Source organism: Gobius niger (assembly GCF_951799975.1).
Source record: "Gobius niger genome assembly, chromosome: 15".
In the NCBI taxonomy this organism is placed as follows: domain Eukaryota; kingdom Metazoa; phylum Chordata; class Actinopteri; order Gobiiformes; family Gobiidae; genus Gobius; species Gobius niger.
Window position 1 is genome coordinate 9,739,537 of NC_136866.1, and position 14,809 is coordinate 9,754,345.

The 14,809-nt window shown below is 43.1% G+C and overlaps 1 protein-coding gene across 4 annotated transcripts in view; it reads right to left on the minus strand.

Moving 5' to 3' along the window:
* Positions 1-555: 555 nt before the first annotated feature.
* stxbp5a (syntaxin binding protein 5a (tomosyn)) overlaps positions 556-14,809 on the minus strand; it is a 103,843-nt gene continuing 89,589 nt past the window's right edge. Inside the window, exons 16-27 of one of the 4 annotated variants that reach the window (XM_079571946.1) lie at positions 11,982-12,154; positions 10,660-10,785; positions 9,917-10,068; positions 8,293-8,355; positions 7,433-7,489; positions 6,069-6,119; positions 4,971-5,249; positions 3,718-4,081; positions 2,396-2,561; positions 2,207-2,318; positions 1,244-1,464; positions 556-1,154 (exon numbers count right to left, since the gene is read on the minus strand). In XM_079571946.1, the coding sequence (XP_079428072.1) occupies positions 1,113-1,154; positions 1,244-1,464; positions 2,207-2,318; positions 2,396-2,561; positions 3,718-4,081; positions 4,971-5,249; positions 6,069-6,119; positions 7,433-7,489; positions 8,293-8,355; positions 9,917-10,068; positions 10,660-10,785; positions 11,982-12,154 (1,806 nt within the window). In that variant the 3' untranslated portion in view covers positions 556-1,112. The remainder of the gene's footprint in view (positions 1,155-1,243; positions 1,465-2,206; positions 2,319-2,395; positions 2,562-3,717; positions 4,082-4,970; positions 5,250-6,068; positions 6,120-7,432; positions 7,490-8,292; positions 8,356-9,916; positions 10,069-10,659; positions 10,786-11,981; positions 12,155-14,809) is intronic. The other 3 variants (XM_079571948.1, XM_079571947.1, XM_079571949.1) reach the window with 3 other exon arrangements.

Below are 14,809 nucleotides of genomic sequence, written 5' to 3' on the forward strand. Positions count from 1 at the left end.
GCATATATGAGTACACATACGTATTTAGGCCTTCTACTGTGTGAACACAATCTACAACAAATCTGACTTTGTGTCGAACATCGTCAGCATTTGTAAAGTAACACTTAGAAAAAGATGAACTGGAAGCAGATGACAGCGGAGGGAGAATTACTTCATATGTTGGTGATGGGAACTCACGTTTAGGAGAAGTTCATAGATAAAATGTCTATCAAGTAATGCCACGTCACTGAATCATGTATGTCTACATACTCTTCCCCTCCTCGTGTTTCCAGCCCTTTTCAAAAGGATAAATTTACTTCAGCCATTATAAATATCCACAAAATGCTTTTTTCTCTCTCAACAAATCAATTTGTATCTACTATCACAATATAAAAATAAGAGATTTTCCAATAATACAGACCAGAGCAAAAAACAAACAGTTAACAAATTGAGGAATGGCAGGAGAACGTATAAATAAACACACACATATACACACACACTGTTGGTAACAATATGAAACCTATCAATAGAGAGGAGAGTCTGCAGTGAGATGGCGGCAGCACTTCCTGTGGCGTCTTGCACTGTGTCCTTTGGCCTTCTGCTCTGTCCTTATTTGAACATGTCACTCGGAAGTGGATACAGCATTGCACATTTATTCAATTCATTAATATATATTACTGATGTATTCAGAATAGCTTTTTATTTATTTATTTTTTTACATTTTTTCAGTAAGTCACTTATATTCATAGTCTCTTAAGCTGTGTTTGTCATTTGAATACTGGCCACAAAAGGCTTGGTGTGAAGTGGAGACAACAGTAAAGGGTACAGTTTTGGCAAATGAGAATGAAGAATCTCCAGAAGCAACCGGAGGATTCAGAGATGAGGGAAAACGAGAGACAGAACGCATTAAAAAAAAGAAGAAAAAAAAAACTGGCACTGTTTGTCCCTCTGAGCGCGTCCTTCTCCCGCTGTGTGCCCCTCAGTTCCAGTGTCCCGAAGACTGAGGTATAGACAGTGTTCGTCATTGTGCTAGGGAAAAAGATCCCAAAAAGTCTGAGTGGAGAAGGCCTGGAGGGATGGATGGAAGGAGAGACGAGATGGGCCGATGTAAGGTGAGAGCCCGCTGAGCCGCCTCAGAACTGGTACCACTTCTTGTCTTTGCACTTCAGCATCATCTGCGAATAGAGAGGAGTCGTCAGAAGGGTCACACTGATAAACGTGATCCCAAGTGCGAGCAGTAAATCAAAAATCCACTTGGGTGTACCTCATGGGCATGTTTTGAAAAGTTATCTGCGCTGGACATCATAGCGGCTGTCCGGTCCTCCAGCTCCCCCAGCTTCTGTCCCCTCTCGTCCAGAGCTATCCGGGCTCGGGCCAGCTCCCCGACGACCCCAGAGGCAGCGCCCTTCATGCCCTCGATGCCTCCTGGGCCGGGGATGTGCTGGGCCAGACTGCGGGACGCCTTGCCAGCAGCCACCTCACCAACTACGGGACAGAGACACAGGCAGGTACGTCATGTACAGGGGGTGTGTAATAGTAAACAGAACATAAACGTAGTAAAAGTGGTGGGTTAATGATACCAGTGTGGGATCGAAAAAAAACGTTTTAGGTACTGCTGGTATCAAAAAAAAAAAAAATAGGTACAGAAAATGAATATAAAATATATAAAATCTAAATATAATATCTATGAAAAAGAAAAAAAGTGAAAGACACGTCGAAAAAAAATTAAGAAGGGGAAAAATGGGAAAAACAAGTGGGAAAATTGGGGGATACAAAAAATGTAAAAATTGCGGGGGGAATTAACATTTGGGGAAAATTGGGGGGGGGGGGGGAACAAAAAGTAAAAAAAAAATTAGGAAAAAAATATGGGGGAAAGAAAAATGGAAACAAAATTAGAAAAAAGGGGAAAATTGAGGAAAAAACACATCTAAAAATAGGGGGGGAAAATTAGGGAAAAGACTAGAAAAAATATTAGAAAAAGGGGGGGGGGGGATGGGGGAAAAATAAGAAACTTTGAAAGTGTTTTTTTCTGCTGTTTTGCTTTGCAGTTAATACAAATGCAAAATAAAAATATGCTTTAATATAGGTATCAGAAAAAATATGTCTCAGGTGTCGGTATCGAAAACCAAGTTTCCTCAAAGTACCGGTATACTTTATTTTTTTTATTTTTTTTTACAGTACCCAGCCCTATTTCTGACCTCACTGTAAAATGAGATAAAAAACCTACACAGCTCTTCTCTGTCCAGCGACTGTGCTCCTCCTCCGAAAAGGCCTTTGAAGAAGCCTCTGTTTGGAGCCTCGGGCGTCTCCACTGGGGTGAACAGCTCACCGAGCATCTCCTGAAAGTCACCGTACGCCGTGAGCACAATCAGCAAACGGACCAAACGTGATGAGAGTAAGTGCGTGTGGAACTCACCTGCAGGTTTTCACAGACTTCCTGGCTGTAGGTGATTCTCTGGATCTCGGTCGGGGAGCACATGTACATGGCCTGGCCCAGGTTTGTGAAGCAGAAAGTCCGAGCTATCCGCATGTCGGTCAAAGGCAGGTAGTTTACATCCATGAGTGGTCTTAGGCCCGGTAAACTGGGGAAGGACACATGGATCTTTTGAATGGACAAATCTTTTACAAAATGGATGTATAAAGTGTGGATGATTGGTGCACCTATGGGCAATAAGCAGAATAATCCCTGCACAACTGGGGCAATCTTGATGATTCAAACCGCAAAGGCCATGCAACCGAAAATAGCGTTCGTATTTCCTCTCATGATGATGGGTTTCATTTTGAATCCTTGAAAGACATGATGGGCAACACTGCTGGACAATGTTCAGGCACTTGCAAACCCATTCCCTTTCCTTGGACAGCTGGCTTCTCCTGCTCTGCTGCACATCCGTATGGAGGTCTGCTCTGTCTGTGTCTCTCTGCTCCAGGGAAGATTAATGAGGAGAGCGACACACTGATACACCCCTCCCGCTCGTAACTCCCTCTCCCTGAGTGAAGATCAACATCGGCTCACGGTGAGGGGTCATTTAGGACACTGCGAAGGCGGCCGTGCTTTAAAGACGAGGCCAAAATGGGAGTCAAAGACGGGTCACTTTGAAGCGTGGGTACTACGAAGTGTTGGGAATAAACTGCAGAGAAAACATATCCTACCTCAGTCATGATGTCATCCACCATTTTAGAAATATAACTCATTTGTTCCTATCAATGAGTACAGACAGCTTCAAACCTGTTATAGGGAGTTAGTTGTTGTTGTTTTTTTAGGGAGGGAGAATCTGCTGAAGCAAAGCACACACCTTTTTTTCCAAATCTAATTTAATACAGACCATCTGTCTGCAAAAAAAAAACTTAAATATCTGCCAAACTGCACAAATAATTCTGGCCCTCGAGTACATCCAACTCGAGATAATAATTATGACTTCTTAATTCGTGAGAGGGTGTGTGCAGTCAAAATGTTTTGTTTGGAAAGCAAACAGTTTGACATCTGGCTGCAGTTGGTAAACACTCAAACTGTTAATATTCTGGCAGATGAAGGGAGGAAAGTGGGATTTGTTTAGCGCATTAACAGACGTCCATGACAGTTGTTCATTCACTTTTCAGGTGTTTACGGTCAAAGAGGTGGAAATGGGGACTAACGAACAACCTAATCCGAATGTACCGTCATTGAGGCCATACACAAACAGGACATTTAAAGACTGATCCAAATGCAAGCGAAAACCTCTAACCCGGAGATCGTTTTACCTGAGCGTCATGATGTGCCCGTTGGCGCAGAAGCAGGCCACGCAGGCCCCCTGGCTCATCTGCACCACGTCCGCCCGGAGGATGAACGAGGTCTCGGTGATGCTGTGTTTGTAGATGCACGTCTGGGAGGGCAGAGACACCACTTTGGCCTGCTTCTCGGAGCACACCACCGAGTACTGGTTCTCGCTGAGGTCCTGGGACGTGGAGGGGGACACGGAGACGGGCCGGCGCTTGCGGACGCGCTCCTCCCCGTCCGTGGTGACGTTGGGCTCGTACCAGGACTCGTAGGCGGGGGGCGCGAGGGAGCCTGTCGAGTCCAGGAATGACATCCGCATGACGCTGCCTTTGAGGCGGACCAACATGCCTGGGGACACACGGGAGCGGGCGGGATCAAAGTACCAAGCATGAGGACGGTTGCCATAGCAATTAAGAGGTCAAGTGTTGAAAATGGCACGTGGAACAGGACAAAGTCAACAACCCATCTGTGTGCTCTTCAATGACTACAGTCCTCTCGATATGCTAGGCTTAACATAAATATATTCATCTTCCAACTGTCGTTTTATGTAAATTATCCTCTGAGCTTTACCTGAGCCCATTCTCTCCAGTTCAGCTTTACCCAAATCTAAAAGCTTCTCAACTGGAGCTTACAACCTATAGGCCAGTGTCACGCCTCATTTGAAAGCTAAGGCCTACGAAACTGATCATATTTTATCGCATTTTCATCACTTTTTTGCCGCTCTTTCGTGGCTTTCTTGTTGATTTTTTGTTGCTTTTTCATCACTCCTTAGTCGCGCGTGTTTTTATTTCTTTTTTTTTGTTGTGTTATTGTTGATTTCCAGCACATTTTGTCACATTTTGGATGTGCTTTTGTTGTATTCTCGCCTTTTTTGTCCCTGTTTTCATCACTTTTTCATCTGATTTTTGTCACTTTTTTGTCGCATTTCTATCTCTTTTTTAGCTACTTTTTCATCACTCTTTAGTCGTGTGTTATTGTTCCTTTTCCAGCACGCCTTTGTTGCTCTTTTGGCACTTTTTTGCTTTTAGATTTGGGTAATGCCACACTGGAGAAACTGTGCTCGGTTCATGTGGGGGTTAGGAGGTTAATTTTAATACATCCCTGTGCTGTGATCACTTTCAAATCATTTGTGTTTGAAATATGCTCAACAAATAAACATCCCTTGCTTAAATGAATATTCTCTTTGAAAATCTGCATCAAACAGTGAACACATAATGTAACATTTGACACTACGCACCTGCAGGGGAAATGACAACCGGCTGCAGTTGCCGCTGCTCTCCAGCGGGTGGCATTGTGATGGCTAAACACAGCACTGTGCCCAGAGAGGTGCCCACGTACAGACATGGGGTGAGCACGCTGTCGCCTTTGCGTGCGTAGGTCTCGCTGAAGTGGAAGGAGGAGATGGCTTCTTTCGCCTCCTTGTCGATGCTGGTGACGCTGGAGGAGCGGGAGCGGCTGAAGGAGTTGTCTCGGTCTAAAGGGTTGGCACCCCGCGGCGGGTACACGGACAGGAGGACAGTGGAGAGAAGACAGACAGGTAAAGCACCCACAATGCACCGCCTACGGACACGCAAGACTCATGGGGACGCCACATAAAAAAGGGCCGATCAAATCCACAGTTCAACAGTTAAGATTAACTCTTAAACACACATCGTTTATTGTCAGAAGTCAGTAGTGAGTCGAGATTGCAACGATACATTATTAAGATTATGCAGGAGTCTCGAAAGCAAAGAACCTTTTATCAACAAGGGGAAGACTTGTATGTTTCCAACAACAGTATCACAACCCTAAACCTTAGAAGGAACAGCAGCAATGGCAATGGCAGTAGTGTGTTCATAAACAGCTGTCTGAAATGAGCACTATCAAAATCCTGACATGACAAAGACGCCTCGTGCTAAAACCTGAACTTGCTCAGATCAAACTTACATTTGGTTTCTAAAAGGCATTGAGGTAAACACTACAGCCCATGTGAAGATACTGATGAACGATAGCCAGAGAAACAGATGTGAAACACAGAGTAGAAAAGTGGAAGCTTTAGCAAAAGCTTTACAGTGAGATGAGTGCTTAGCTATAGCACCACTGACCTCTGCTTAGCACCCACTAAACTCAAAGGTGGGCCAGTCTCCACAATAAGAACAAATTGCAAATGTTTCTTTCAATATTGGTATAGATCAGTGCTACTGGTGTTTTCATGCAAACTTAAGATATGCCTTGCTTGCCGAATTTGAGGCTAAGAACCAGATAATACTGGACCAATGGAATGAGGTGGAGTCCAGTTGATGATTAAATAAAATACTGGATACATCAGTTTTAGAGACACGAAGTCAAGGCTTACCCAAGTCTGGCTTTAGCTCAGTAGGCAAGCTTAATTTCCGTGACATCCTTGCTGGAAAAAAGAGAACATCCCTCTTTACAAACTCACATCTAAGCTATTACATGGTGCCATGCAAAGCTAGCTTGCTTGCTAGCACAGGAATAAATGTGTGCAGGCCGATAAATAAAACGAAGACTGAGGAAGAATGGCTCATAAAAGATACTTAAAAAAGGATGCTTCAAACAGAAGACCACTGTATAGAGACACCCTCTCAGACCACAGAGGCATGCATGACTAGACAATACAGACCACCTCCAGACAGTGTCCAGAGAGAGGTCTAAGGCACAACAGCGACCCCATGCCCCAGCATGCACCAGGTACAAAGGAAAGACTCAACAGTCGATGGAGGGAGAGAATAGAAGAGAGTCCAAATGGACAGCAGAGCTGCTTTAGTTAAGATCGTGAACACCCTCCACTTCCCCATGCCATATCCATATCTTCATATAAGGCACAATGCACCCATTAGTTTTGCATCTTACAGATACTATAGTCAGAAACTGAGCTACTGTCCTAGAAACTCTGGCTTCTTAAAGTTGTGTCCATCATGTAGTATAAGTCTATTTGACTCTTCTGCAAAAAGTATAGTGTAATAGTGTAATATTACAACGGTAGAAGAAATAATCCCGAACAACTTACCTGTTTTAGTTCAAACAACAACTGTGTGTGCCTATACCGATAAATAACAGTTAGACTAGTTTGTACCTATGTTTAGAATTCATATTTAATGGCCTACAGTACCTTACCAAAAACACTGTCTTTAAGAAGATCATACTGGGTAGGGTTGGGTCAGGTAAGACAAGGGGGACATTTACAGTCATACAGTCGTGCTACTTACATGTAGCATGCACAATCTGTGAAAGACCTTCTTTATATGCTTTGTATTATTATCCCCAGCTGTCCTCTGGGTGAGCCTCATCTTTGAGCTGTGCAGCTCTAAAAGAACAGAGGCCAACCCAGCGAGGAAGATGCGGACTGCAACAAACCCCACTTCCAGAATAGATGACATTTCCATGAAGTCAGAAATAACTATAATTCAGTTGCCTGTGTAAAATACGTACATGTATACATACAACTATTTCCTAATGTAGTTTCTGTAAATGTACATGCCTAAGCAGACTGGTTAGTAACACAGTAACCAGTTAGCCAGAGAATAGACTCTTACATTTAGAAGTGCCAAAACCCTTCTGGAGTGTGGGTTTGTAGTGTTCCCTGTGTTCCCTCCTACAGTCTATGACATAGAGGACAGACAGTATTTCTACAGACAAAGGGAAGAGGGGCACAATCTGGACCACTTCAGTCTGGACTGGAGTCTTGGCTAATCTTACCTCCTCTACCACCACCTCCATTGTAGAATTGCTGTAGATTGCTGTTTGACGTCAACACTTTTGGAGTGAAAGGTAAAGTAGAGTCAATGTGTGGTTCAAAACACCCTTTACCCTGACTATTATCCACCAAAGTGATGGATCAGCAAGTATCAGTCCCCTTTATTAAATATACTGTATGTTATTCTAATACAGAACACAATGTAACACTTTATAAAAAGGGTACATGACTAAAATGATGCTAATTCATGATGTATAAACGTTACCGAAAACAATAAAAAGTCTTTATTCTTTTAAAAAACACACAGCTAAAACTCTTTTATACAGGACAATGAATGGGATGCACTTAGCAGTTAAAGCGGTTAAAATAACCTGTTAAGTGCAGTAGAAGCCACCTTATCCATGTGTCTTATGAATAATGCAGAGACACTCTGCATCAGGACTGTCTAGTGGCCCAATGTTCAGAGGTTGGGACACACTTCGTACATTCGAGCAGCTGCCAAAGACGGGCGTTTGTTTTCTGGCTGACTTTTATAGAAAAACGTCTTCCTTTGGGATGTTAACACAGCCCTCGTCATTTTGGTATGGACTGTTAACCCGAACACATTCATGCATTCTCTGGAAAGAGGGTGATAGGTTTAATTCTTGAGACCCCATAGAGACAGTATGGACAGTTTTCCGAATATTGTACTGCTTACTGTACAGCGCCAAATGCAACCATTCAAATTGCGATTTTTTGATTTGATTGTCATTAATTGCGCCCTCCTCTTATACAGAATCTATCAGCTGTCTTAATGTTGGACTGCATGTCTCACAATTGCCTAACATCTATTCCAAAGAACGCTTCCATTTGAGTACATTACCTGAAGTGGGCGATTTACAGCGGTCCTCGGATGTGGCTGAACCCTCATTGATGTCACAAAGACCTTCAGAACAGGACAAAAAAAAGGCATAAATAAATCAAAGTGCAGTAAACTTTACGCAAGTGCAGCACAACATGAGGAAACTTCGGTAACGGTATTGAATCTGTTCAGGTCAGTAAACTGCAGTGGTAAATCTATGTGGAGTTCCACTTCCTGACAGCCTGGTGAATGAAGCTGTCCTTCAGTCAGCTGGACCTGGCCCATCAAGACTCCACTCCAGAGTCTGTCTTGTAATATCGATTGTATTGCAATGTTTAATATGCTTTATTGGCTCAGTTGGTTCTAATTGAATTCAAGATAAAAGTAAAGTCATGTGTTATTTTATACATGAAAAGGCTAAATTAAGATCAGAACTAAAACTGGACTCTTCCCACATTTATTCATTTCGGTGAGACAAGTATTCAGTGTGTAATAGTTCAACAGCTCTTTTACCTGGTTATTGGACCAAACTTCCTTTAATTCAATTTCCACATTGGTGACTTCTAGAATTGAGAAATCCTCTGATGCAGTATTATTCTGACCATTTTTTGTTCCGAGCGATTTCGATTTCACCTGATATTTCTCCATCGTGCGGCCCGATACTTTGCTCACTGACGTATCATTTACTAGGTGCATGTTTTGCATTGGTTTTGAGCGTGTGTGTGTTGTGACATTGACACTGGGGCACACAGCCAGGCTCACAGCAGCAGCCTCTGTTGGCAAAGTGGCACAGCTGAGCGAGTGATTACAGCTCCAAGCCTCGACAGTGCCAGCCCACTGACATCACATACTATATTACCGCCCCTGTGCCCCTGTGCTTTTAGCATCTCATTATGAGGGATGTCACGTACGGTCTATCTGTCTCCCTGTTGTAAAATGGCCTTAACAAGATTTCATCATTCTCATTTTTCCTTTGTGTGAACGCCACATGGTCGCACACTGCAGTATCCACTTTGAAAACTGCACTGATGCTTTCTGACACTAGGTGGCAGTGCATCCATAAACAGTACAAGTCACTGTATACAACCAGACACTGTAGAAAATTGAGAAGATCATTTTGGGTGATTTGATCTCGAACTGGAGCTTTTGTATTTGAACACAACCATAACACTGCAGTGCAAAACGTAATGTCTGGTCAATTTATAGGACATTATGATCTATTTTTTTAAATCAGGCCCACTGGGATTCTGAATCAATTTTACAAAGGAGTCCTAGCCCCAGCGAGGACCCTATTGTACATGTTTAGGTGGAGGGCAAACAGGTATCCACACAGACAGGCCCCGGACATCACACCTAGGACGCTGGCTCTGTGCCGCTGAGCCAAACAGCTAGTGTACATGTTCAATCAAATATTAATGATATTAATGAACACTATATTACCACAAAATGAAAAGGTAATTAAGTGACTTGCTCTAATGCAAAGTGCTCTTAATGGACAGTAACTTCCAATGGTTAAAAAAGACAACTCCCAGCTCCCAATCAATAGCACTACTGCCATGTTTATAGACACCATAGATAATGCGGGATACAGGAGCAGCTAATTTGAACCATGAGTTGGTGGAGGCAGTGACAGCTCTAAGAATACCTCCAGAGGGCTGCCGTGTCTTCCGCGGCGAGCGCGGCTGTCTCTGGTAAGGATCATTACAGCCGTAAAGCTCCACGGTCCCCAAGTTTAACACCACAGTCTTCTGGATGTAGTCCACCACCGCCAGGCCGTTACTGTTACCAAACACCACACTGAGGGGAGAGGAGAGGGGGGTACAGAGTCAAAGAGACAAGAAGAACTAGTTATGACAAGAAAAACATGCACGGTTTTACAGTTTGGAAAATGCTAACTTACTCTGTGCTGTAACAATTATTAGATTCACAGTCAGGGTGTGGCATCAGGCTGGTAGTAATAACTTTATTTTGTATTGTATTTAAGAAGAATAGAATAAATAAATCACAGTTAACAAAACATGAAATTAAGGAACACATAATTCTCCATTTTGACTTCCTGGTCTGTGACTTTACTGACGCCGCCAGCCCCATTTATCCAGGCTTGGGATGAGCACAAAGAAGACGTTTTGCTTCTCAGCTCTACACTTCCTGTGGTTTGCAAACTAGCAATTAAATCAATGTTTAATCAATGCATTTAGAAAACTTTTGCAACCATTTTTGAACCACACAAGTCATTTCACTGCCAGTACTCCGGATAACAGTCTATGCTAAGCTACAGATGACAAGATTACAGTAATATCCTTGTCTACAAATGCAGAGACGTGACATATTGCAGTGACTTACTTGTTGATTTCATTTACAAATTGACCAAGATATCAGTCCACTTACAGGCCGTAGGAGGAATTGAGGGCCAGACTCGTGATCTGCTGAGGGGGCTCCCCACTCACCCAGACCAACTGGACCACCAAGTCCACCTGATACCCCGGAGACTGTTTCAGAGGGGCATTTCGGACCCTGGAGGACAGCGGAGAGGAGGGGAATGAAAGGCACAAACAAGACAAAAAAAATAAATAAAAAAATCAAAGCCAAGAGGCACAGCTGCGAATCTGACAGAGTGGTGTGTCAAGGGCCCAGGGAACGGCGGGACGGCTGAGGCTGAGAACGCTTCAAGTTTGGACAAGTGCGCTCGAGGCAAAATCTACGCCCTTTCGAGAGTGCAAAGTGCTGTTACGCCTGTAGGAGTTGGTTCGTGTGTGTGTGAGTGTGTGTGTGTGTGTGTGTGTGTGTGTGTGTGTGTGTGTGAGTGTGTAAGGGAGTGTGTAGTGTGTGAGTGTGTAAGGGAGTGTGTAGTGTGTGAGTGTGTAAGGGAGTGTGTAGGGGACTGTGTAGGGGACAGGCATCACTAGGCACAGCGTTAATACTGAAGCCAACATGGCGACGTTAACGCTACACCATCTACTCGATTTCTTCCAATTATTACTAGCATTAGTCATAAAAATAAAAAAAATATACACATACTTGATAAAGACATGCGCGTTATGTACATAAACTTCATCTTCATTTTAAAACATATATTGCAAATATAATTTCACAATAACCATCAAAGTTTATTGTGTTTGTCATAAGATTTGCAATATACAGAATGTTTTAAAATGAAGATGAAGTTCACAAATAACATGTCTGGGAGCCTTAACATTCGAGAGACTACACTACTGTGTATATAATGTACAAGAATAATGATGTGTGTAAAGGTCTAAACTACAGGGTTAACAGTGTTTATAATACTACCTCAGAGAGACAGGATATATCTGAACGATACATCCTAATCTTTCTCTTAGTTTATCTCAGTGATTTGCTCAAATTTTGAAAGCCTTCAAATTGCAATATCAATTTGATTAATAGTGTAACAGGGAGATATAATGCCAAAATAAAGTTATTTATGTTTTCTGATTTTTGCAGGGGCTTGAACTAGAGGCTAAATACATTTTAATGTGTTAATGATGGAGGGAGAAACAACAGAAAACACACAAATGTACATTTTGACGCACTAAAACACATTGCATACTTGTCTGAATGCTTGCGTATATACACTGACTGACCTCACCATTACATTGTGTTGGTTTTCCATTCGATCATAGCTAAGCCTCCAATACGATAACAACTGACCATTGTTAGCAAAACCAGCACTGTTCTGTGTATGTGTGTCGTACTTTAGGCAGGGGACGTTTCCACTGTCGGAGTTGTTGCTGCTGGTGGAGGGGTGTGAGGGTGGACCGCTGGTCTGGGGGGAGGCTCTTGGCGTGGGATGTCCCGACGTCTGCTCACCGCCTCCATCTGGGGAGTCACTGTCGTTCATCTCACACTGCATTCGGACCTCCAGCAACTACAGGGACAATAGTGACATTAAAAGTCTCTCCAGGTCTTTCCCTCCCGTCAGCGACACTTGATTTTGAGGACACTTGAGTGTCTTTGAGACGAGTGTGCACCTTAAACAGTTCGTAGCCAAGATATAACATGTCAACACAAAGGGGAAAAAAAGGAAAGAGAATTCAATTTCCTCTGAATACTTAACACAATGTAGTTGTTTTTAGATTCTGTTCAATGATTGTTTCACCAAGATTAGACAGAGATTCCATTCGACTCATCAAACTTATGCAGAGAAAACGTGCAGGTAACAACAAAGTCTCGTTAGAAACTGTATCGACATCAAAACGAAAGCCTGATCAAATGTTTAGTAATTGCATTGATCTGTTGCCAGTAGAGAATCTCTTTGTTCAAAAATGGTGCATAACCAGCGCCCAATGAGGATGCATCAGCTTGTAATGTCAGCTACAGACATCAATCTGCCAACTTGCATCTTCCACCTTATAAAACTGTTAATGGCACTTCCCTACAGTCATTCCAGTCAGCGTCAAGCTTTTGCGGATTTGTCCAAAAGTATTACATAAGCAGTCAATCAGAGAAAGTGATCTGACAAAGCGCCTCGTCTTAACTCACTTATATGATGTTATTGTCAAAGTGATTAATAGAAATCATTATAAAAAAAGGTCTGGATACTTCTATTGTGCATCAAGTACGAAAGACAAAACATGGATAAGAGCTGGTCTTAACAGTGCCCATTAATCTGTGAATGAAATCATCATAAACACATTACTCTGATGATGGAGGAGCTGATGGTGTTGTATGTGCGTAGGCGGATTGAGTGTCAGAGAGGTCCTCAAGAACTGAAATATTGCATTCCTTCTAAGCCCACCTTCGGGCTACTTCTATCTCCGCAACCTGCTGCCTTCGCACGACCACGCACAACCCCTCCTAAACTCCCACTCTCCTCGTCTGTTTTGCATTATGCCGCTCTCATTAGCCCCCGTGACACCTGGAAAAAGCAGCCTCTTCTTCGGCTGCGTCTTCTCGGTGAGGTTACGGAGGTGGTCGACCTTGCGAGAGAGGACTCTGTTCCACTAATTACTGCGCACTTCCACTGAATCTTCCAGCGCTGATCCACATCCCGGTCACATACGCGCGCGAGGAAAGTGCTTCTGACGCGGGCCGGGCATCTTGTATTAAAAAAAAACAAAAAAAAAACTCCCATCTTGTAAGAAAATGAGTCTATCTTTGCAACAATGTGTTTCGGGGCAACTGAGATCAGAGTGAATATCATCGTTTGGTCTCCGGCTTCCGCTGTGCCCTCAAAGCACCTCCCCCTCCCCTCTTCTTGCTTGCAGGAGCAGCGCGATATGACAATAAAAATCAAACTGCGATCTCATCCCTTTGGCAATGCGCTCATTTGGAGAGATCGTCGAATCGCGGTTCAGTGCTTCTCTGTTTCGTGAACCGCCATGCTCAAACGCAGACACTTTTTCCCCCACGCACTCCTTCCATTGGTCGCTCTCGTCACACTCTGAGCGAGTGATACGCCAATTTAACCAACCGCAGGGAAGTGGGAACTTTCAGAAGCGGTGAAAGTCTTAGTTACAGTCAGGTCCATAAATGTTGGGACATCGACTCAATTCTCATCTTTTTGGCTTTATAAACCACCAGAAAAGATTTGAAATGAAACAACCAAGATGTGCTTGAACTTTCAACTTTAATTTGAGAGTATTTACATCCAAATCAGATGAACGGTGTAGGAATTAAGGGACCAAAAGTAATGGGACAAAGTAACAATTGTAAATCTAACTTTAGGTCTGGTGATGCCCTCCAAGGCCTCGACTGCAAATGTCTTCCGTTCCTGCTCGTTCTTGGGACATTTTCCCTTCAGTTTTGTCTTCAGCAAGTGAAACGCTGCTCAATTGGATTCATGTCAGATGATTGACTTGGCCATTGAATAACATTTCATTGTTTTGCCTTAAAAAGCTCTGTGGTAGCTTTGGGTCATTATTCATCTGCACTGTGAGGCGGCGTCCAAGCATTTGGCTGAATATGAGCACTCCAGAATTCATCCTGCTGCTTTTGTCAACAGTCACGTCATCAGTTAATACAAGGGAACCAGTTCCATTGGACTATTCAAGCCCATGCCATGATGCTGCACCACCATGTTTCACTGATGAGATAGGATGTTTTATTTCTCCCTACTTTTCTACTTTTCTCTTCACATCACTCTGGTACAAGTTGATCTTTGTCTCATCTGTCCTGGGATGTTGCTTCAGAACTGTAAAGGCTTTGTTAGATGTTTTATTGCAAACTCTAATCAGCCACCAGTGGTTTACACCTTGTGGTTAATCGTCTGTATTCTCTCTGGTGAAGCCTTCTCTTGATTGTTGACTTTGACAAACATACACCCACCTCCTGGAGTGTTTTTGATCTGACCTGTTTTCATCAGCAGGGAAAGAATTCTTTGCTCCTCCACTACATTTGTCGTCAATGGTCTTCCAGGTCTTTTGATGTTTTTTCAGCTCACCGGTGTGTTGATTTGGCCACGCCTTATATGTTTGCTATGGGCTTGTTTTGATTTTTCAGCCTAATAATGGCTTGCTTCACTGATAGTGATAACTCTTCAATTCATATTGCGAATTAACCGCAACAGTATCCAAAATACAAA